Genomic DNA, 25226 nt, shown 5'->3' with positions numbered 1-25226 from the left:
AGTGCACAAGAATTCCAGTTTCTCCATGGCCTTGCCAACTTGTTATTTTCTGTTACTTTAAACATGATTTACTTGCAGGGATGCCTGGGTGGCTCAGTCAGTTAAGTGTCTGACTCTTGGTTTCAGCTCGGGTCATGATCTCCCGGTTCGTTGGGTTCAAGCCCCATGTAGGGCACTGCGCTGACAGTGTGGAAGCCTGCTTGGGATTCTCTCTCTCTCTGCCTCTCTCTCTGCCCCTCCTACCCTTGCACTTTCTCTCTCTCTCTAAATAAATAAATACACTTTTTATTTTTATTTTTTTATTTAAAAAATTTTTGAGCAGGGGAGGGGCAGAGAGAGAGAGACACACACACAGAATCCAAAGCCAGCTCCAGGCTCCAAGCTGTCAGTCAGCACAGAGCCCAACGCAGGGCTCGATCTCACCAAGTGTGAGATCATGGCCTGAGCCAAAGTCAACGCTTAACCAACTAAGCCACCCAGGTGCCCCAATAAATAAACGTTTTAAAAAATGATTTACTTGTAAGTGCTGGGGCTTCAGAAATAGGAACACAGATCCCTTCTCCAGTTTTGCTGTGTTTCCTGGGTTGTAGAGTGACTTAGTGACACATGCAGTAGTGCTCATGAATAATGGGAAGCGGAAGACGTCATAGCTAGAATAAAGCATGAGACCATGGTTCTTACTTAGACATCGTCAACCCTTCTGAGTCTGCCATTCTCAGTACATACAGCACTTCACTTCCCATCACAGTCTTTTTGGCTGTTGAGCCAATAGAACCACTTTATCTTCTGAACCTCAGTATGAAGCGTGCCATACTTCTCTGCCACCAGCTTACGAAAATCTCCGTCGTGGATATTTTTAGTGTCCAGTTAATTAAGCCTTGTTAACTTATCTTTCACTCTTTTCATCCTGATTCAGCATCCTGACAGTTTCCTTAGAAGATTTAGGTTTCTGTGATGGTTTGTTTTTAGAGTAAAGATTTAAATGAATTGTTTATAGATGAAGTAAAGAATACGGCTTAGAAATGAAGAGTGTTTTATTTTTTTCCACAAGAACAGTGACTGGCTTTTGAGGAGTTTTAAAAATTAAACAACAACAACAAAAAGCGGGGAGGGGTTTACCCTGAAGCAAACATAAAGTGTCAGTCAGTATTCTGAAGCAGATTAACAGATCCATTTACAGCCAGGCCATGCTTTTTCGTTCCTTTCCTGCACTAGAAGAAAATCATTGTAAGGTATAATTGGAAGTAAATGTGGAAAGTTGTAGCTCTGTCTGCCCCTTGGAAGCACACATATCACTCGAGTATTCAGTCTTAGGACCTTCAAAATCTCTGCTTAAAGACTGACATGATATAGTGGCAATTTAGAGATGATTGTCAAGGAGGAAAGACAAAATTCCTTTTATACAGCCCTATTTTCTGCTTTCTATATCTGATTTAAGTAATTTAAGTGTAATGAAAATGATTCCTCAAACACTACTATTAACACATCTGTTTTTCGGTTGGATAGTTCACAGATGCCAAGGCTAGAAGGTACAAGATTATGAAAAATCACTCAGCAGTTTTCCATTTTTTAAATTGATATATACTTGTCATATAGCACACTAGTTTAAGGTGTACAACATGATTTGATATTTTATATATTGCAAAATGATCACCACAGGAACTCTAGTTAACATCCATCACCACATATAGTTAAAAATGCTTTTCTTGCGATGAGAACTCTCTTAACTTTCAAATATAAAATATAGTATTAACTGTAGTCATCAGACTATACTTTACACGCCCAGGAATTATTTATTTTGTAACTGAGAGTTAGTACTTTTGACCACCCTCCACCCCCCTACTTCTGGCAAGCATCAGTCTGTTCCCTGTATCTGTGAGTTTGATTTTCTTTTTTAGATTTTGCATATAAGTGAAATCGTTTGGCATTTGTCTTTCTCTGACTTACTGCATTTAGCCTAGTGCATTCAAGATTCATCCACGTTGGGGTGCCTGGGTGGCTCAGTCGGTTGAGCGTCTGACTTCTGCTCAGGTCATGATCTCACAGCTCGTGAGTTTGAGCCCCACGTTGGGCTCTGTGCTGACGGCTCGGAGCCTGGAGCCTGCTTTGGATTCTGTGTCTCCCTCTCACTCTGCCCCTAATCCACTCACATTCTGTCTCTATCTCTCTCAAAAATAAACAAACATTAAAAAAAAATTAAAAAAGATTCATCCATGTTGTCGCAAAAGGCAAGATTTCTTTCTTTTTTATGGCCAAATAATATTATGTTGTGTATATACGTAACACATCTTCTTATCCATTTATCCATCAGTGGACATTTAGGTTGCCTCCATGCCTTGGCTGTTGTACATAATACTACAATGAACACAGTGGGGGGTACATACATCTTTTGGAGTTAGTTTTTCATTTTCCTTAAAAAAATTTTTTTTAAACGTGTATTTATTTTGAGACAGAGACAGAGCATGAACAGGGGAGGGTCAGAGAGAGAGGGACACACAGGATCTGAAACAGGCTCCAGGCTCTGAGCAGTCAGCATAGAGCCCGACGCGGGGCTCAAACTCACGGACCACGAGATCATGACCTGAGCCGAAGTCGGACGCTTAACCGACTGAACCACCCAGGCGCCCCTCATTTTCTTTTTAAATACCCAGAAATGGTATTGCTGGATCATATGGTATTTTTAATTTTTTGAGGAGCTTCCATGTTGTTTTTCATAGTGGCTGTACCAATTTACACTCCTGCCAACAGTGTGCATGGGTCCCCTTTTCTCCATGTTCTTGCCAAAACTTGTCATTACTTGTCTTTTTGATATGAGCCATTCTAACATAGGTGGTATCTCATTGTGGTTTTGATTTGTATTTCCCTGATGATGAGTGATGTTGAATATCTTTTCATGTGTCTGTTGGCTGTTGTTTATCTTCTTTAGAAAAATGTGTATTCAGGTCCTCTGCTCATTTTTTAATCAGATTGTTGTTTTTTGCTGTTGAGTTATATGAGTTCTTTATATATTTTGGGACATTTGCCCCTGTACATACGTGATTTGCAAATATTTTCTCCCATTTGGGTAGGTCACCTTTTTATCATGCTGATGGTTTCCTCTACTGGGCTGAAGCCTTTTATTTCGATATAGTCCCACTTGTTTATTTTTGCTTTTGTTGCCTTTACTTTTGGTATTAGATCCAAAAAGTCATCACCAAGATTGCTGTCAAGGAGCTTACCACATATATTTTTGTCTAGGAGTTTTATGGATTCAGATCTTATATTCAAGTCTTTAATCCATTTGGAGTGGATTTTTGTATATGGTGTAAGATAGTGGTTGAGTGTCATTCTTTTGCATCTGGCTGTCCAGTTTTCCCAAGACCATTTATTTAAGAGTCTGTGCTTTCCTCATTGTATATATTCTTGGTTCCTTTGTCTTAAATTAACTGACCCTAAATGCATGGGTTTGTTTCTGGGCTATTTATTCTGTTCCATTTGTCTATGTATCTGTTTCATGCAAATACCTTATTGTTTTGATTACTACAGGTTTGTAACGTGGTTTGAAATCACAGAACATGATGCCTCCAGCTTTACTCTTCTTTCTCAAAGTTGCTTTGCCTATTCAGGGTCTTTTTTTTTTTTAATTTTTTTTTTAATGTTTATTTTTGAGACAGAGACAGAGCATGAATGGGGGAGGGTCAGAGAGAAGGAGACACAGAATCTGAAACAGGCTCCAGGCTCTGAGCTGTCAGCACAGAGCCCAACGCGGGGCTCAAACTCACGGAACACGAGATCATGACCTGAGCCGAAGTCGGCCGCTTAACTGACTGAGCCACCCAGGTACCCCCTATTCAGGGTCTTTTGTGGTTCCACACAAATTTTAGAGTTGTTTCTTTTCTATGAAAAATGTCACTGGAATTTTGGTAGGGATTGTATTGATTCTGGATTGCTTTGGGTAGTTTGGAGATTTTGACAATATTCTTCCAATCCCTAGTATGGAATAATTTCCCATTTATTTGTGTTTTCAGTTTGTATCATCATGTCAGTCTTTTACCTCCTTGGCTAAATTTCTCCCAGGCATTTTATTCTTTCTGATGCAATTGTAAATGAGATTGTTTTCTTAAGTTCTCTGATAGTTCATTACTAGTGTATAGAATTGAGAAAATTTTTGTATATTGATTTTGTATCCTGCGATTTACTGAACTCATTCATTCTAACAGTTTTTGGTGGAGTCTTAACATTTTTCTATATTTGGTATCATGTCATCTGCAAATAATGATAGTTTTACTTCTTCTTTTCCAATTTGAATGACTTTTATTTCTTGTCTGATCACTGTGGCTAGAACTTCTGGTACTATATTGAATAAAAATGGTGAGAGTGGGCATCCTTGTCTTGTTCCTGACCTTAGGGAGAAAACTTCCAGCTCTTCACTATTGAGTATGATGTCAGCTGTGGGCTTGTCCTATCTGGCCTTTATTATGTTGGGGTACATTTCATCTGTATGCACTTTGTTGAGAGTTTTTATCACAAGAGGATATTGAATTTTGTCAAATGCTTTTTCTGTGTCTATTGAGATGATCATATAATTTTCATCCTTCATTTTGTTAGTCTGGTAGATCACGCTGATAGATTTGCAGATATTGAATCATCCTTGCGTCCCTGGAGTAAATCCCATTTGATCACTTGATTCTTTTTTATTATTGAATTCAGTTAGCTAACATTTTGTTGAGGATTTTTGCATCTATATTCATCAAAGATACCTATAATTTTCTTGTGGTAACCTTGTCAGGTTATGGTATTAGGGTATTGCTGGCCTCATAAAATGTTTGGAAGCATTTGAATGTTTGGTAAAATTCATCATTGAAGCCATCTGGTCTTCTATTTGGTTGAGAGTTTTTTGATTACTGATCCAGTCTCCTTACTAGTCATTGGTCTATTCAGATTTTCTATTTCTTTATGATTCTTGGTAGGTTGTATGTTTCTGGAGAATATCCATTTTTTCTAGGTTGTCCAATTTGTTAGTCTGTATTTGTTCATAGTAATTTCTTATCCTTTCCATTTCTGTCTTGTTAATAGTAATGCCTTTTATTAAAAATAAATTTTTTAACATGTTGAATTTTTGAGAGAGAGTGTGGGTGGGGGAGGGGCAGAGAGAGAGGAAGACACAGAATCTGAAGCAGGCTCCAGGCTCTGAGCTGTCAGAACAGAGTCCAGTGCAGGGCTTGAACTCACAAACTGTAAGATCATGACCTGAGCCACAGTCAGACATAACTGACTGAGCCACAGCCTTCTCTTTTATTTATAATTTTATTTGAGCCCACTCTTTCTTGGTGATTCCAGCTGAAGGTTTGCCAGTTTTGTTTATCTTTTCAAAGAGCCAGCTCTTAGTTTCATTTATCATTTCTATTAACTTTCTAGTCTCTATTTCATTTATTTCTGCTCTGATCTTTGCTATTTACTTACTTCTTCTAACTGTTGGTGATTTTTTTTTCTTTTTCTAGTTCTTTAAGGAAAAAAGGTTTTTTGAGATCTTTGTTTTTTGTGTAGGCATTTATCACTAAGAACCTTCCCCTTAGAACTGCTTTTGCTGTATCTCATAAGTTCTGGTATGTTGTATTTCCATTCTCATTTGTCTCAAGGCATTTTTTGATTCCTCGCCAGTTTTCCGTTTTTAACCTTCATGCCCTACATTACTGTGACTGCTGCTTCCTAACTTATTCTCCTGAAATGGTCACAGTGGGATTGGGAGTTTGAAAAAGAGAAAGGCAGGAACATCATTGGTAATGACAGAGTAAGGACCTCTGAATATTATCTTCTATAAAAACAGTGATTATCAAAATCAACTTTCTCACAACTGTGGAAGTTAACCCAAAGTGTGCATCACTCTGAGGAGTATTTGTTCAAGAAAAATGGTTAAATGTTGGTAATAACAGTATTACATTGTGTCACTTTGCCCTATTCCTGTCCCTTTCTCCCTAGTTCCACAGTGGCCTTGGAGTCAGGCTGAAAATCAGCAGCTACTTATCCTAGCAGTCACTGGGAGGGAAGAACAGGGTTGGAACTTATTCAAAGCTTCATTCTAAGAGAATTTCCATTATTTGACCTAACAGGTCTTTAGAAAATCCCATTCTCCAAGCTTGTCTTTATCTGACTTCACTCAGATCTCACCCAGTACAAACAGCCTTTCCCTGGGAGCATTTTTAAAAAATAAAAAATAGGAAAACAAAAACCTCAAACAAAAACTAAATAAAAACAAAAGTAAAAACAAAATGTTGATTATCATTGCAGATTCCTGAGGCAATGGTAATAGTTATGGCAAACAATAAGCTAATCAAAAAATTAGAAAAATCTTAGGTAATATTTCATTCCATAGGGGCTTTGAAAAGCCATCTGGGTGGCTCAGTTGGTTAAGCATTCTACTCTTGACTTCGGCTTAGGTTGTGATCTCATGGTTCATGGGATTGGGCCCCGCATCAGGCTCTGCACTAACAGTGCTAAGCCTGCTTCGAATTCTCTCTCTCCTCTCTCTCTGCCCCTCTTCCCACACACACATGTACTCTCTCTCAAAATAAATAAATAAACTAAACAAAAAAACAAAAAAAAAAAAACAACTGATTCAAAAGGAAATAGAAAATCTGAATAGACCTGTAAGAAATAGATTGAATTAGTAATCAATGAAACCTGTATAGAGAAAAGCCCAGTTCCAGATTTACTGGTGAATTCTAACAAGCATTTAAAAAATAATTAAGACTGATCATTCACAAACATTTCCAAAAAATAGTAAGGAGGGAACATATTTGAAGTCATTCTATTAGACCATTGTTACCCTGATCCAAAAACTGGACATCACAAAGCAAAAAACTTACCAATATCCCTTATGAATATAGATGCAAAAATCCTAAACAAAATACTGGTGGAGTTAATCCAGCAACATATAAAAAGAATTATACACCATAACCAGGTGAGATTTATCACTGGAGTGTAAGGTTAGTTCATATACAAAAGTCAGTCAATGTAATGTACCATGATCAGTAGAACAAACCACAAAAACCACCTGATCAATAGATGCAGAAGAAGCACCTGAAAAAATTCAATGTCATTTCATGATAAAAACACTAGACAGATCAGTAAGTGAGAAATGGGAAAGAACATCTTTTATTTGATGTAGGGCATCTATGAAAAAGCTAATGTTTTAAACAGCTGAAGACTGAAAGCTTTTCCCATAAAGATCATGACAAAGGTGATCCCTCTTGACAGTTGTATTCACTATTGTCATACAGGTGGTAGCTAGGGTAATTATTGAGAAAAAGGAATAAAAGTCATCTAGGTTGGAAAGGAAGAAGTAAAATATCTTAAATAATCAATAGCATGATCTTTTATGTACAAAATCCTCAAGAATACATACACAGCTATCAGTGCTAGTAAATAAATTCAGCAAGGTTGCAGGATATAAGATCAACATATGAAAATGAGATGCATTTTTTTTAAGTTTTACTTATTTGAGAGAGAGAGCACATGAGCAGTGGTAGGGGGGCAGAGAGAGGGAGAGAGAGAATCCCAAGCATGTTCCATGCTGTCAGCACACAGCCCAATGTGGGGCTCAATGTTACTAACCATGAGATACTGACCTGAACCGAAATCAGGAGTCAGACCTCTTTCCCAAATGAGGCACCCAGATGCCCCCTTTATACACTGGCAATGAACAATCTGAAAAAGGAAACCAGTAAACAGTTTTATTCACAACAGTGTCAGAAATAATAAAATACTTAGTAATAAAAAAAGTATGAGAATTGTATACTGGAAACTGTAAAACATTTAGAAAAATTGAACTAAATAAGTATACAGACATTTTATGTTCCTGGATTAGGAGACAGTGTTATGGATTAGAAGATATAATATTACTCCAATGGTGCAATATTCCCCAAATTAATCTGTAGATTTGGGGTAATTCCTATCAAGATTTTGGCTGCCCTTTTTTCAGAAATTGACAAGGTCATCCTAAAATTAACATGGGAAAGCAAGGAACTCCAAATAGCCAAAACAATTTTGTAAAACAGCAAAGTTGGAAGATTTATGCTTCCTGATTTGAAAACTGAGTATATAAAGGTACAGTAATAGTGTGGCACTGGCATAAAGATAAGCATATGAATCAATAGAAGAGAATTGACCATAAATAAGCCCTCACATTGTGGTCAGTTGATTTTTGCCAAGGGTGCCAAGGCCATTCAATAGAGAAAGATAGTTTTTTTTTTTAAAAAGTGCCCAGGGGTGCCTGTGTGGCTTGGTCAGTTATGCGTCTGGCTCTTGGTTTTGGCTCAGGTCGTGATCTCTCGGTTGGTAAGTTCGAGCCCTTTGTCAGGCTCTGTGCTGATGGCACGGAGCCTGCTTGGGATTCTCTCTCCCCCTCTCTCTCTGCCCCTACCTCATCTGCCCTCAAAACCAATAAGTAAACTTTAAAAAAAAGTGCCCAGAGTTATGAATATACTAAAAGCCATTTAATCACACATATCCTTTAAGAGCAAATTTTGGCATGTATGAATTACATCTCATTAAAGGGGGTGGGTGGGTGCGGAAGATTGACACACACACTCTGCAAAAGACTGGATGTGCTCTGCTAAGAAGAGATATGAAAGGAGAGGGTGTCGCCTCAGGGAGAATTAGAAGGAGGTGCCACATTGCACATCTTTCTTCAGCAATTCCTGAAACAACTGTGTATGTATACATTTTAATTTGGAAATTGATAGTCTCTTTTTATTCCAAGTGAGTAGAGACCAACTTTTGAAATTACCAGACCTGTTGCCAGTAGTAGAAGTGTGTCAAGAGCACAGTATTCCAGTATCACTAGCCAGAGCTGACCGTCAGGAGGAAAAAAGGCCATTAGTATCTTTATTGTGGCCGAACTGTAATGTTGCCAAAATCTATCCTGTGAGAATTCGAAATAAGTTTGGTTTGTAACACCCTTGCTTTTAAGATTAGATTATGTGTAATTAGAAAAGAATATGCCAGGGGCGCCTGGGTGGCACAGTCGGTGGGGCGTCCGACTTCAGCCAGGTCACGATCTCGTGGTCTGTGAGTTCGAGCCCCGCGTCAGGCTCTGGGCTGATGGCTCAGAGCCTGGAGCCTGTTTCCGATTCTGTGTCTCCCTCTCTCTCTGCCCCTCCCCCGTTCATGCTCTGTCTCTCTCTATGTCCCAAAAAATAAATAAACGTTGAAAAAAAAAAAATTAAAAAAAAAAAAAAAAAAAAAAGAATATGCCAGTGGGACAAGTATGTGGAGGTAAGAGGAAGTTGATACATAAACAGAAGGAACTGATAAGCATTACTGATGTGTTTATGGCTGAAAGAGGAAGAGATTTTCTGGACTTGCTTTTTCTTTTTCCAGTTTGTCTGGTTTTGGTTTGTTTTTTCCTTGTTGCAATGGCTAGGACCTCCAGTACACTGTTGAGTAAAAGTTGACAGCGACAACCTTGCCTCTTTGCAATCTTCAGGGGTTTTGACACTGTCTTTCACCATGAAGTATATATAATATCGGCAATAGGTTTTTTGTAGATGTCCTTTACCAAGTTGAGGAAGTTCACTTTTATTAGTTTGCTGAGTGGCTTTTTAAAAATCTTGATGTTGGATTTTGTCAAGTGCGTTTTCTACATTTATTACAATAGATTTTTCTTTTTTATAACATCTTAAGTTGGTGAATTACACTGATTGATTTTGAAATGTTAAAGCAACATTGCAGTCTTGGAATAAACCTCATTTGGTCATGATTTATAGTTGGATTCAAATGGCTAAAACTCTTAAGAATTTTTCTGTGTTCATGAAGGTTGTTAGACCTGTAGTTTTCTTATCTTACCTTGTCTTGTAATCTTTTTTATTTTTTACCTAATACTTGTTTGGTTTTGGTATTAGGGAAATGCTGGCTTGAGAGGATTTGAAATGTTCCTTCCTTTTTTATTTCTATACAAATAGTTAATACTTCTTCCTTAAACATTTGGTAGATACCATCAGTGAAACTATTTGGGCCTGGAGGTTTTTTGTTAGTTTGTTTTCTCAGTTTTATTTTGGTTTGGGTTGGGTGGGGGGGGGGGGATGGTGTGGGCAATTTTGAACTATAAATTTAATTTCTTTATTGATATGGGGCTACATAGATTATTTCTTCATGACTGAACTTTGATAGCTGTTTCTTTCAAGGAATTTGTCCATTTTTATGTAAGTTGTCAAATTTTCTGCCATAATGTTTTTTCTAATACTCCTTTATCATTTTATATTTGTAGAATACATACCAATATTCCCAGTATTGGTAACTTATGACTTTTTTCCCCCCTCTGATAGGTATGGGTAGATATTTATCAATTTTCTTGACTTCTTTTCTCAAAGGACATGCTTTTTATTTCACTGATCTTCTCTATTTTCTATTTCATTGATTTTAGCTCATAGGTTTATTAGTACATTTTTCTATTCATTTTGGGTTTTATTTGCTCCTTTTTTTTTAAGTATAAAAAGGTGTGGGAACTTACCCTTCCTATCTAATAAATTTGTTTATAGCTGTTAAAAAATTAATTTTCCATCTAAGTACTGTTTTAGATGCATCCCACTGTTTTCATTCATTTAACCACTTTTTCATTTCCCTTTTGGTTTCTTAGATCCATAGTCTATTTCGAATGACATTGTTTGGTATCCAAATATTTGGAGATTTTCCAGATAGCTTCATGTTATTGATTTCTATTTTAATTCTGTTGTGGTCAGAGAAACACTTTGTACAATTTGAATTCTTTCATCTTTATTGAGATTTGATTTCTGGCCCAGACTATGTGGCCTATCTTGATAATGTCCCATGTGTACTTGAAGATTGTGGATTCTGTATTGTTTGGTGGTGCATCTTATGTCAGGTCAAGTGTTACATATCCTTACTGATTTCCAAATTTAGTAAGTTTTCAGTTTTTTCATTTTTTTTTTTCCTATCCCTCTTTCCAAACCTTTCATTCAGTTTCTTTGGGGTGTGTGTGTGTGTGTGTGTCTGTCTGTCTGTCTTGATATGTCTGTCTGTCTTGATATTTTCCTTTCTGTGTGTCCTTTTGGTAGTTTCTATTGTTCATTCTTCAAGTTTACTAGTCTTTTATTCTGCAATGATTTATCAGCTGCTAATCTCAGCCAGTATATTTTTCACAACAGTGAGATCACATTGGGTTTTTTTTTTTTTTTGTATCTTCCATAACTCTCCTTAGCATGCTCAATCTTTCCCCTTTTTGAACATATGGGGTATATTTGGAGTTGTATTTTCCTGCTTTGTACACATGGTAATTTTTGTAGCTCAGGCATTTTGAATTTTATGTTGCTAGGTATTAGAAAAAATAAGTATTTGTTAGATTACGTTTATGTATGTCTAACACATTTATTACACACACATTCACATATACACGCACACACGTACATACATAGGGGATACATACATACTTACATTAGGGACCCTATCTCTACTTCACTTGAACAAGCCATTCACAGTGAATCGCCAGTTTTCATTTGCATTTTATTTTTTATACAGCTGACCAGGACAGAGAATCCTAGTCCCATGTTTTTTTGTAAGGCTCCCAGTATCTCAAAAACTACTGCAAACATCTTTAAAGCTAAATTAATTTCACTAGAAAAAAGGAAGGGCACATAAAATACTTGAGGCATAAATACTTGGAAATTAAGAAAACCCAAGATCTCCATCTTGGGTTGGAAGCAGTGGTTTGAGGAGCTTAAAAACTCCTTGTCCTGCTCTCATAGGGAGAACTCTCTAACTTCCCAGCTTCATAGCACGTCATGATTCCCTGAAAGGCAACCCAGGGTGTGGGCCTGGGTAGTGTGTAGTCCCTGGGGCTGGCTGTGACCAGCTTCCTTTAAAGAGCTCACTCAGCAGGGGCATATGGGCAAAGTAGGAGATTGAAAAGCCTCTGAATTGCCTCCCTCCCCCTTTTGTATTAGATCATAGAAAATCACTTTGCTGCTGCGGTGAGCCACCCGGGAAAATCTCTCTCCAGGGTGCTGGCCTGCCAGGTGCACCCTGTTCTCCAGTGAGGCCAGGAAAGGGCCCCACAGCAAAACAGTGTCTAGCTTCACAGCTGGCTGGCAGCTTTGCTTAAGTTGGTAGATTGTGCTGTGTAACTCTAAGAGCTAGAAGGTATTCCCGAGCCAAGGAAAGCAAGAAACTACACTTAATCTGAATCTCTGAGTGGTCACCATGATGAATGTGTTAAAGACTTCAGAGAAGGGGCGCCTGGATGGCTCAGTCGGTTGAGCATCCGACTTTGGCTCAGGTCATGATCTCACGGCTCGTGAGTCCGAGCCCCGTGTGGGGCTCTGTGCTGACAGCTCAGAGCCTGAAGCCTGCCTCTGATTCTGCGTCTCCCTCTCTCTCTGCCCCTAACCCACTTGCATTCTGTCTCTGTCTCAAAAATAAATAAACATTAAAAAAAAATTTTTTTTTTAAAGAAAAAAATGACTTCTGGGAAAATGAAGGAAATCAAACTTGCTTCACATTTTCAAAACGACTTCTGTATGGTTTGGATCCTATTTTTTTTTTTTTTTAATTTTTTAACATTTATTTATTTTTGAGAGACGGAGAGAGGCAGAGCATGAGCAGGGGAGGGGGAGAGAGAGAGAGATACAGAATCTGAAGCAGGCTCCAGGCTCTGAGCTGTCAGCACAGAGCCTGACGCGGGGCTCGAACTCACGAACTGCAAGACCATGACCTGAGCTGAAGTCGGACGCTCAACCAACTGAGCCACCCAGGCGCCCCGGATTCTATTTTTTTTTAATTGTAAGAAAGGGGAAATACAATTAGTACCTTGAAGCCATGTGAAAAATATACCAGGAGCTTCAGTGATGGAGAAGGGCAGACCCTCAACTGTAGAAAAAGTATGAAACTTATTTTTAAGTACATGGAAAAAAAAAAAAAAAAAAAAAAAGGCAAGGCCTCCTAGAGCACAAAAATCACCAGTTAGAAAGGTTACTTTTTATGTGTGAATCTGAACCTCTGGCTTTTTGCTGAAGAGGTCTGTGGCTGTTTTGGCTGTCTGGGGAAGGCTTCAGGCTCCTTAGCCAAGTGGTGTGAAATGCTGGTGGCCTGGTTCTGCCACCACTTTCACAGGCCCTTTCCCTGTAAACCCTGTTCTCCGGCCATAGATGGCGGCCAGCGCCACCTGCCCTTCATATTTCTAATGGTTTTTTTACGTATATACCATAGTACCTTATGAACAGTGCTGTGCAGTTAGTGGGGTCTTTCCATTTGCTAATTTTACATGACACACTGAGCTGACAAGGTGTCACACCCCTCTTGGCAGATGAGGAAACGGGAAAGCTTTAGGATCAAGAAAGTTTCAGTGACTTGGCCAGTGTCCCAAGTACAAGGATCTAGGCAAAATCAAAAGGCTTGTTAACTCTAAATTCAGTGTTCTTTCTGCTAGAATGTGCCGCCACCCTCCAGGACTGGTGGGAGATACTGGGCCAGTCCTCAGGCTAATGCTTCATGATTGTTTTACTTGTTCTGCCTCACTCAGCAGGTGCTGAGCCAAGTTGTGTTTGTGGGGAGCTAGCTTAGTGGGAGACTTTCCTGTGAAGAGGGCAGGGTCTAGAACATGGAAGTGGCCCAGTCTGGCATGTGGAGTGATGAGAATACTGGTTGTGGTTTTCTCACAACTCCCCAATTACTTACTGCCTAGTATCATTTGGAACTTACTTTGCTAACTATGCTTTTGCAAAAAGAAGCATAAATCAATTCAGTTAATATAGAAAAGGGCGAAAAGTTGCTAAGGAACGTTCCTGGAGATCGGGCCTCGCAGCTTTGACTCTGGGAGGGTATCTAAGTTCATTGTTAGCTTAGTCATAAAGAGCAGAGGTCCAGGACATCAGACTTTCAAAACAACCACAAAGGTTAACAGCAGTTGCTTGCTGAGAAAGCTTGCAGTGTGTTTAATGACTAAGCCTTTAACATAGGGTTTCCTAAACCAGATTCAATAGTAATGATTTTTCATGACCAAACCATTGAAGGCAATTGAGAGTAATGTTTCCCTCAAAAAATTAAACCCCAAAACCAAATTTATCAAATGGCTGGACACCTCCTGTACTGACTTCCAAACCTCCCCACCCCACCCTTGTCGGATTCAACCAAATTAGAAATTTAAACCAAATGATTACAGATTTTTCATATTCTAGCTAACTGACTTCTACTCCTCAGTCTTCTAAACTCAAAAGTAAATCGCAGCAGTGCTGGTTCTGAGGAGAGCACACATAAAGGTGTTAAAGAACAGGCAGGATACCCAGGCAGGCTTACACCCCGAGGAGTTAGGGTAAGTCTGTATGCTCTGCAGCTATGTTTCCGTTTAGTTCTCAATTCCCAGAGTGTCGAAGGCCGGGCTGTGATGACCTCTATGAACGAGCAGCTTCTTGTCAACAGCCTAGACTCTGTATTTTACAGTGGCTCTTGTCCCCCCCGCCCCTGTGAGTACACCTCTGTCGTGGCACTGAACGTACCACAGTGCCCCGGTTGCTTTCTACACGTAATGCTCCTACTATTCAACTCTGAGAGCCAAGACCTGGCACATACTTGGCATGTAGAAGAATTTCGGATGTGTCCAAAATTTTACAGAAAAAAGAGAAGTACGCCAATTATTTTATTTTAAAGTCTTTTTTTTTTTTTCCTCACTTTTCACAAAGGATTTGCTGTCAGTCTTCAAGTCATCTTGTCCAATCCAAAAGCCGTATTTAAGCGTCGTGGATCCCAGCCAGGGATGCAAGAATCTGATTTTCTAAAACAGATAACAACAGTTGAAGAGCTGGAACCAAAAGCAAATAACTGCACCAAGGTATTCATTTCACTTGTGCTGCTTGACCTTGTTGAGTGTCAGCGTTAAGAAGCATGGATACCCAAAAGATTTCCCTCCCCTCTAGGTTCTCGTGTGGCACACTCGGACAGAGAAGGTTAATCTAGCCAACGAGCCAAAGTACCACCTGGACACGGTGAAAATTGAGGTGTAAATTGAAGAAACTGAAGCAGCAACTGGTGCAGTTTGCCTGGCTGGTGGACGTGGGAGAGGACGTTTGGAGGTCAGGCTGCCAAACATTCAGGTATTGTTCACTTTACTTCAGTACAGCAGCCTTTACTGTCATCTGATGGACATCTGTTTAAGCAGAGCTTGCCAGTTAACACGGCTGACTGGATGGTATAAAGTGTGTGTTTTTTGTCTTCATTTGTTCTGCATGTTTTCCCTACAACGAAACTGGAAGTTCTTTGTACAGTACAGCTAGTGACACTGCGGGATACACTGTGAGTATCTTGTGTACTTTTTTTTTTTTTTTTCCCATTTGGCCTTATAATTGGTGGAACTGGTTTCAGAAACAAAGGACAGGATTTTGTTGACTAAATGTTCCCAATTCCTCACTTTGCAATATTAAGTAATTTTCATATGGTTGGTGGCAGTATACATTGTAGGAAATAAAACCCACAAAAATAAAAAGGTCTATGGATTTATCTGTTTAATATAGGGATATAACATTTTGTCAATACTAGGCACCATAAAATGTAAACACAATTACTGTCATAAACCTGGATATACCTTCAAGGATTGAAAGTGGCTTTGTTTAGTTACCCTGTTTGCATATAGTGCAGAGAAAGGTCTTCATGTTATTAGCACTATGTACATAAGAAGAGATCCAAATTACAAGAGAGGCAGATAAAATTTGAGTTCTTTAAACATTCGTTAAACTAAGTTTTGTAGTAACATCCAGGTTTATCTTCCTTTCACTAGCCACGTTCCCTGTTAAGCACATCATAACAACAGCACAGTGAAGTGAATGATGAAATAAAAGAACTTTGATACACTAGAAAACAGTGCTCAGTGACACATTTACATTCTATTTATATGATTAAACATTTGATCATACAGTACCTTCCTACAGGATTACTGGCTAATTTGGGGGTGGGGTTTATACTGTTAGAGGTATTACTAACATGATAACTACTTCCCTTATATGCAAACATTAGAGCTATACTTTTATCGAGAGTAAAACTGATTATGCAAGTTGACTGAGCAGCTTCTCAAATAACGTGGTTTACGAAATCATGGGAAATGAGCAAAGCTGCCCTTGACATAAAATCGTTTCTCAACCTGCTTTTCACATCAAATTTAATCTGTACAGACCAACACGGTCAGTCAGATAATTCTTAATATGAACAAATGGGGAAAAAGAAAAAAAAAATATGTACATGAATAAACAGGGGAACTAGATGCGTTTTAGCAAGGAATGTCAGGTGGTAGTTCTGGATGAAACTTGCAGTGCAGTTTTCATTTCCACAGCTGTGTGCTGAGAGTCTGACCCGATGAGCTTCCAGACCAGCCTGCTGTTGTGCTGGGGGGCTGGCCAAAACCCACTGCGGGGTTTGTACTGCTGATACTCATGCCGGCCATTTGCTGATTCATCTGTGAAACATAAAAGGCTTATTTTAGGACGTTTACTTCACTTTTAATTCTTGTTTCTTGAGCCACAGTTAGACATTTATTAGAAGCTGCCTTTGAGGTTAATTTAGTCAAAGAGATAATGAAGTTCAATAGCAATTATAGAAGTATTTTTCATCAATATGAAAATTAGTCAAAGCACAGGGGTATAAGTAGACTACCAAACAATTATTTCCCTAGAGAAAGCAAATAGCTATTTTGTTTCCTTCTTGTTCTTTCCTTCCACTTTTTTTTTTTAGCATTGTCCATAAAGTGATCTCAATCCTATTTATTCATTTTCAAGACTCCATTTCTTGTCCCCCAAAGATTAACCACAACTGAAAAAACACCAAAGCAATCTTTGAATTTGTATTTGAGTCCACTATTCTAACTTTCAACTATATCAGGATGTTGTGCTTTAACTATAAGGACTGAGTAAATTTTAGAAAGTCAAATACTCCAAAACTATATACTGTTTATGACAGGTATTATTCTGTCTTCATTAAAATCTTAAATGGTTCTAAATACTTCCTAAGTATTAAAAAAAAAGGCTGTAAAGCATACATTTTCTTTTGCTTAACCACTAAACATCTAAAATTAATTTTCATTATATAAGGTATAAGACGACCTGTGTTTTTCTTCCAGACTGGAATCATATATGTATATAAGCATCCTAACCCTTTCACTATGGTACTTCTCTTCTTCTAAGACTAGTGATAAGGAAAGGAAAGGCAAGATTTATCACAAAGTACAGAGTGGATTCAAAAATCTGTGCTCAGGGTTGGAATGTATTCTTAATAAAGTTCTTTAGTGGTCTTGCAAAGACACTAATGTTCACCACATTGCTGATGAGGCATAGTGTCCACGTCTTCATACCAACTAAAGGTTGTAAACCACCTCATTGGCCAACAGATTCCACTGAGGGGTGCTGGAAAACAGCAGCACCCCTCAGCACGCCTGAAAGTAAAGGCCAACGTTAACTCCTTACTGGTTCATCTAGCACCTTAACTTTGAGCTGAGTGTACTTCAGTATTTTGGCTACACAAAAGCTGTTACTGACATTTGGTATTTAAGGTTCCCAGGGGGTGGACACCAATGTCATGCAGATAATTCCTTTAAACAATGACAGTAGGGGCTCCTAGCTGGCGCAGTTGGTACAGCATGTGACTCTTGATCTCGGGGTTTAAGTTCAAACCCCATGCTGGGTGTGGAGAGTACTTAAAAAAATCTTTAAAATGTGATAGTAAAAGCAGTCACAGGATATACAGTGATTTTAGTAATGTTAACTATCAGTATAGACTATTCTCTGAATGCTCTCAAGGTAAAACAGCTGAACAGAAACCAAGATTCCCCCCAGTGCTAGAGAAACACCAAATAGGAACTGTAAGGGAAAGAGAGGCTGGAGCATGAAGCTAAATCTAAGGGTCTTTGTCTATGCAGAAAAGTCAGAATGGAGCGCTAAAATAGACTGATTTGAAAAAAGTTTTACAAGTAGAAATGGGATTTTATAATGTAAGGGGATGTCTGAGACAGATATGGACTTGTCCATATTAAGTGGACTATAAAAATGCCCCACCAGGGAGCTGGGTTGAAGCTTGGTGCTAATTTCACAGGTAGCAGAGAGGAAGTCTCTCAAGATGCCCAAGATAATTTCCAGCTGTTACAAACAGGATGTTCACCAGTATTATAATCTGAAATGAAAAAATGCTTAACACTGCTTTACAGAATACTCTAAATAATAGGGTCAGTGACAGCTCACTTGTCTGTTTGATGTAACTTCATAATACCTATAGACAAGTCCCATCTGATACATTATCCTTACTCTCAGATTTTTCTGCCATGTTGTTATTTTTAAATAAACCATTCAGAAAATGAATCCCATTTCTTTGATTTTGGAGACGCTGGAGAGTAAATGACCCCCTACCTGTGAGAGGTTCCACTGGGGCTGCTGAGCTTGCGGCAGGCCAAACTTACTCTGGGGCGCGCCCATCTGTCCCACCATTCCTCCGTGGGGGCCAACCACATTTGGGGGAAGTGGCATCACACCAGTTTGTGCGTTTCCCATAAACCCATTGGGCATGGGCATGCCCACCATCATGCTTGTACTCTGTCCCATCACATTTCCTAGAAGGCCAGGAGCTGCAGGTGCAGGCACAGGCACGCCCATTGGTGGAAAACCTTGAAATGCAGTCGGTGCTTGTGAGGTAAATGGTATATTTGTGGGTCCCATAAACACACCTGCATTTTAAGAACCATGAAAAGAAAATGAATGAAGAAAGCAGGGCTACTGTATACAGTTGCACTCACCTCTACAATCACAGAAAAAGGATCACCATCTTTCTGAAGAACCCACAGCAAAAATTTTAATTCCAATCTGCTCCTACTGCTCAGACCGACTCACAACCTCAGAGCTGGTTACTTCCAAAATGCACACAAATCAGTTACAAACCTGAGCAAATTTAGGCTAGATATATCTTATGCAATAGCCATATAAACTCCACAGCATGAGATTATGTGCTGTTTGTGCTGACTTGCACGGCTTGTCTCCCACTACCAGATACACAACTGAGAGCTGATGGTGTCTGGCTTTAATGGAAGCAAGTGTCCTAGAATTCCAGCTCATTATTTTAGAAGGAGTGCATTTGACAGATTCAAACTATGTAAACAATAGATCTTACTGTGCTAGTCTTTCATTATAATTATTAAAAACTCAGTTTTGGAATTCATGTGATAATTCAGATTGCTTATTGTTTACTTACAGAGAAAATACCATACTGTACACAAAGTTGTAAACTTCATGCAAATCAAAATAATTCTTCAAAAATAATCCATGTCCTGTAAGCTTGTGAAACAATATTAAGTGATATGTGAACAGCGTGTTACTTCTAAATAAAGTTTTGTGAATCCTGTGTATGCTTTTTAATTCTAATGCTTCATACCAGTTTTGTAGTTGCACAAATTGCAAAGAAGCACCTGGTACATGGAAAAATAGGAAGAAATAATATTATACAAAGGGTATACTTCTAGTAATGTTACTGCAATTCACTGAAAGCAGATGTGAAAACGAATTACCAGGAGTACTCTGCTGCTGAATGGTTCCTGTGCCATACAGAGATAAGATGGAATCTTTGGAGAGTTGTTTCTTTGCTACCTCTTCTGACTTTGTAGCTTGCTCAGTGAAGAGATCCAGATCCCCAGATATTACTGTAGACAGAGTGGCAGCTGCAGGTATAGTGGGCGTCCCCTGAGACAAATACCAAAACAAGCTGTCAAATTCTGCATACTAACACGTAGTTCATCCCTTCCTTAAAATCTAAATGAATTAGAAATTACACAACTGTAGAAGGTAATGTGACATCAGGATCATTCACAAGCCCACACAAAACCAACATCTAGGATAAAGGTACAATGTTTCCTATTTTAAATCTGTTAATGTGAGAGAACTAGATCAAAGCTCTTTCATAATAAACTGTGTTTACCTGCTAAACTGACACTGCATTTTTGCCCATCACATCCTGACCACAGAGGTTCAACAATAGTATGTGGCTGCTGTGTGAGGACCACCATTCGTGGGAGATGCTGGGGATCCACTTCAACTATTTCAAGGAACTGGTATCCCTTAGAATAAAGAACTACAGCAGACTGCAAGAGGGTCTTGCAAAGGCTGATTTTGTCTTTGAAAAAAAAAGAAAAGCCTTTGTTTTTCAAAAGCTGCATCATATTTTTGTAAACCTAATCTAGATCAGTTTTAATCTCATAGTAGAATGTTTCCAGTCTATCCAGCAATGAAGTACAGCAAAACTTCACCTATACTCTCAACCATATCTTCATTCCACTTTTGGAAAAAAGAAATAAACATTCAGATTTAATACAAAAGAAAAATGTTCACTTAACCTATATCTGCACACAGATTATACAATCACAGCTAATAACTTCACTTTAATGATCTCTGCAGCCATTTATTCAATCACATTCACGTTTGTTTACATGAAATTGTTTTATTTTTTTTTTTCAACGTTTATTTATTTTTTTTGGGGACAGAGAGAGACAGAGCATGAACAGGGGAGGGGCAGAGAGAGAGGGAGACACAGAATCGGAAACAGGCTCCAGGCTCTGGACCATCAGCCCAGAGCCTGACGCGGGGCTCGAACTCACGGACCGCGAGATCGTGACCTGGCTGAAGTCGGACGCTTAACCGACTGCGCCATCCAGGCGCCCCGTACATGAAATTGTTTTAGATATGAAGACTTTCAAAGAATTCTAAGAAGAATGGTAGAAACTGGGTAAGGGTCTTCTCAAACTACAGAATAAGGTGAGTAGTAGGTAGAAGTTAAAGATCCTGTAAACAAATTTGCCTTAGTTTTTTAAAAAATCAAACATTTAACATCTTGGCTAAAAAAACTAGCAATAAATTACCATCCAAGCATTGTATTCACAAATTTAAGGAGAACAATAGTTGAATCTATTATGACAAATTAAGCAAGCATTTTGAGATAGAAAAGTCACTGCATTTTGCAGAAAGTCTGAAATGTGTAAGGACTCGAACACAGTGGAATACCAAATATGGGAATGCACTGGAATAAAATATTACCTAACTACCAGTGATGCAGCGGAAACTCTCAGAGACTAAGAGCAAGTGCACTGGAGCCAGCCTGCCAGGACTAGAACTCTGGTCCCACTGCTTGCTACACTGTGCCCTGAGACTGTCACTTAATCTCCACTCTCGTCTGTAAACTTGGAGATAGGACTTCTAACCTTACAGAGTTGCTTGATGACCACTAGAAGTGCTCTGCACAATGGCAGAATTAAGCACACAATATTTAAGTTGTTAGGTAATGAAGCAACCATCTCACTAAGTAATCTTTTCATAATGTTTAGTTTCTGTTCAGTCTAAGAACCTGCTCAAAATCCTGAGGTCTATTCCCTGTGGAAGAGATGAAACTACAGGAAAATCCACAATGGCTGGGAAACCTATTATAGTAGTCCCCCTCACCACACCCCCATACACTTTCCAAGATACATTCCAAGTACCCTGGGGATGCCTGAAACCATGGACAGTACCGAAACGTATGGTTTTTTTTCCTATACATCCACACCTATGACAAAGTTTAATTTATAAATTAGGCACAGAGAGCATAAAGTAGAACAATTAATATACTATAATAAAAGTTATGTGAATGTGGTCTCTCAAAATATGCTGTACTCTTATGATGTGAGATGATAAATGCCTACGTGATGAGATGAAGTGAGGTAAATGACAAGTGAGGCACCGTGACAAGTGTTAAGCTACTACTGATCACCTGGTGATATATCAGAAGAAAGATCATCTGCTTCCAAACTGTAAGCGACTAAAACCACAGAAAATGAAACCACAGTCTCATACTAGAGCAGCCTAATATCCACATGCTCTAAACATTTATTTCTTCTGATGAAGGTACATAAAATGGAACATCTACCTCAACGTGGTCATAGTCTAAAAACAGCCAAACCACATAGCATGACTAGTAATCACTCCTATGTCCATTTTTTATTTTTTTGGTGCTCTATTTGACAGCAGTATAACTCCAGGATTAAAGGAGAACAACTTTTGTCTGTCAATTTACACTTTGAGAGGCTGCAGAATCCCTAAACCAAAGGTTCTCTCTGGCTGTTGGGATCCTAAGGCTGATCCAAGGTCAAGGCAGCAACTGTACTGGTCTAGATACTGTTGGTTTATGTGTATTAGAGATAGAAGGAAAGGGATGGCTTCTGTAAGTCACCTTTGAGGACTCTGGAATGATTCCCTGGGAACCCCCAATATACATGTGCATTCTGGTCAGATGAGTATTTCCAACCTCCTTCAGAAGACTACACAGCCAAACAGGTAAATCTCTCTCGTCTTCACATGAGTGGGAAATCTTTTAATATAATTTTTACTATGAGTAAAATCAGGACTGAAAGAGTATAGGGTTCAGAGTAATTCCTATTTCTGTCAAATTTTACATAATAGAAACTCACCAAAATTAGTAAGTTACATAGCTAGAGTATATGTATAAAATGTGTAATTTAACCTGCCTTTCCCCTCTCCCCATTTTCAAAGACATTTTGAAAACATGTCTGGGTTTTAATCTTTGCATGTAGTTCAGATGAAAGATAACTCTGCTCACCCAATATTTTATAGGGCTCAATACAACTGGCACAGTTTTGGTCCAAAATCAATGTTCTAAAAAAAGAATCAGATGGGATTTAAAAATTCAACTCTGTAACTCTTAGTTGCTGATGCAGAATGCACAAAGCACGAAGGCCAAACCAACCAATCCCTCATAAAGGTAGAAGCCGCACCCCGTATTGTGGTCATGGTGCTACTTAAGAGTTAAATGAAGTCTGCATTGTTCCACTTGCTTTGATACCGAAAAGAACACATGAAGTACACTGAAGCCTCAGATGTAGGGTCACATTCTCTGCGTGGTTGCAAAGCAACTCACATACTCCAATGGAATCCAAAGAAGTTTAGCAGATAAAACAGCCTCACTAGAATGCTAGACCAAAAGAAACTGCTTTTCGTGCTCAGATTGTCAAATAACCTAATGCTTCTTTCTGAAGCCAAAACATTAGCATTAGACAATTTTTATTATCACATGCATACCCATGCCTGCACAAATTCACAAGGTAATTAATGTTAATTGAAACAATAGTAGTAACAGTCCCTCATTTTATGTTTTGGGGTAGGGGAGAAGGAACAAAGCCAAAAAACAAAGCTATCTTTTCTGAAAATAAACATTAATGCTGCAATTTTGATAAGCTAATTTCTAAGACATTTATTTGCTCAATTCTAGTGGTAATTACGACTATCATAACAAAAAATGCATAATAAAAGTATAAGCAATTAGTCTTCTTAATAAGACATAAGTTCTTATTAAAACTTTCCACCCAAACAATTTTCATTTGGCTCAGTTTTTCTAGAGAAAAAGAAATATTTTACCTCAAAAATTATGCTGTACCAAAACACACTGTTGTTCATTTATAAAGTATATATTTAAAATAGAATTTTAAAGTTGTATGCTTAAGAGTAACCTATATTCCTAAAAGTTAATATATTCACCTTCAAAAAAGATAAATACTTGATGGGATCACTTGTATGTGGAATTAAAAAGAAAAGTTGAATTCATAGATGGGGGTTACCAGAGCTTGGGAGTGGACAAAAAATAGAGGTTGATACAAACTTTCAGTTATAAAACAAGTAAGGTCTGAGGACATCTAATATGACTACAGTTGATTATACTGTATTGTGTAACTGAAACTTGTAAAGAAAAAAACTAAAGTTCTCACCAAAAAAAGTAAATATGTGAGGTGATGGGTGTGTTAATTAACTTGATGGTGGAAGTGAAATATACACTTTAAATATTTACCATCTTATTTGTCAATTATACCTCAATAAAGCTGAAAAAATATTTAAAGTATTAAACAATTTACAATTTTAAAAAAAGGAATAAAGGCAAAATGTAACGTCAGGAACAGAATTCAAAATTTCTTTATCATCAATGTGAAAAAAAATCCTGATCATTAATATTGCCCTAAATAATTTTTTTAAAAATTTAAAAGTAGAAACATTGTATGTCCACTATACTTCAATAATAAAACAATTTTAAGGCTAACTTAAAACAACTATCTTCATAAGAAAGAATAGGAGTACTTAATTTGCTACAATTTCTTATTCTTGATTTTTCTGCAACCAGAAATAAACTATCTTGAGGATGGCTCAATAGAGCATAAAAATAGAACTACTAGCTTATATGATCAATATTTATACACCTATGGTTAACTTTAAAACCTCTGAAGTTACCGAGTTAATCTCTGGCAAGGTTGAAATAGTCTTAATTTTCCCACTTATTCACTCTAAACACCACTGTTTGCCTAAAGCCAGAGTCAGCACACTTCAAACAGTGAATATTCAGGCCTTTTGGGTCAAAGAGTGTTGCAACTATTTAATATGCTTTTGTGATGTAAAAGCACCCACAGGCAATATGTAAATAAATGGAATGGCTGTGTTCCAATAAAACTTTGTTTGCAAAATCAAGCTACAGGCTTAGTTTGTCAACCCCTGGCCTAAAGAACAGTAAGCTTTCAAATCAGAGACTGCTCAGAGACAGTTCTTTCAAAATTGAACTTTTGAGGCTTTTCAAGAAGGAAATAAGCAGTGATGATGTAAAACCATGTTCTTACTACATACCTGAGCTGCGGGTATGACCGTTGCAGGTAAGGGATTAGAAATCATTGGTCCAAAGATGTCCAGATCATCATTCAGGGATGGCACCGTGCTTGTGTTCCCGTTGGTCACTGGTGCCTCGGCAGGGCCATCTGAAAAGAACACAGATTCTCATCCTAAAGTAGATGCTCTTAAATTACTTAAAACATGACATTATTTTTTAAATTAATATATGGTTACAAACAGTTAAATGGTTGACAAGATATATGTCCCCCTTTTACCCCCCAGGTTCTCTCCTCTTTCCCAAAGAAACTATTTCCAGTTTTGTTTATTCTCTCAAAAATATCCTTTATTCACCAGTTTCTAGGTACAATATATCCAAACCCTGTTTTAACAAATGGTATTACACTATTCACGTTATTCTGCATCCTGATGCTCTTTATATGCCAGGCACTGCTCTGAGTACATTAATTCATTTAATCCCCATAACCTTATGAGACAGACACTACTTTTGAGATAACTGACTAAACTGGCATTTCATACCATGTTCTTATAAGTAAGAATGCCTGCATGTGTGTGAGATAGACGACATCA

General features: G+C 38.2%; 2 protein-coding genes across 2 annotated transcripts in view; one reads left to right on the top strand and one right to left on the bottom strand.

Annotated features, from left to right (window-relative positions):
- The window catches only part of B3GAT2 (beta-1,3-glucuronyltransferase 2), a 92422-nt gene extending 76574 nt beyond the window's left edge, over positions 1-15848 (top strand). Inside the window, exons 3-4 of the mRNA XM_045498701.1 lie at positions 14670-14818; positions 14904-15848. Of these exons, the coding sequence (XP_045354657.1) occupies positions 14670-14818; positions 14904-14990 (236 nt within the window). The 3' untranslated portion in view covers positions 14991-15848. The remainder of the gene's footprint in view (positions 1-14669; positions 14819-14903) is intronic.
- The window catches only part of SMAP1 (small ArfGAP 1), a 203171-nt gene continuing 193418 nt past the window's right edge, over positions 15474-25226 (bottom strand). Inside the window, exons 8-11 of the mRNA XM_045498703.1 lie at positions 24657-24784; positions 19520-19691; positions 18372-18685; positions 15474-16432 (exon numbers count right to left, since the gene is read on the bottom strand). Of these exons, the coding sequence (XP_045354659.1) occupies positions 16298-16432; positions 18372-18685; positions 19520-19691; positions 24657-24784 (749 nt within the window). The 3' untranslated portion in view covers positions 15474-16297. The remainder of the gene's footprint in view (positions 16433-18371; positions 18686-19519; positions 19692-24656; positions 24785-25226) is intronic.

This window comes from Leopardus geoffroyi, chromosome B2 (genome assembly GCF_018350155.1).
Source record: "Leopardus geoffroyi isolate Oge1 chromosome B2, O.geoffroyi_Oge1_pat1.0, whole genome shotgun sequence".
In the NCBI taxonomy this organism is placed as follows: Eukaryota; Metazoa; Chordata; class Mammalia; order Carnivora; family Felidae; genus Leopardus; species Leopardus geoffroyi.
This window is presented reverse-complemented; position numbering and strand designations above follow the sequence as displayed.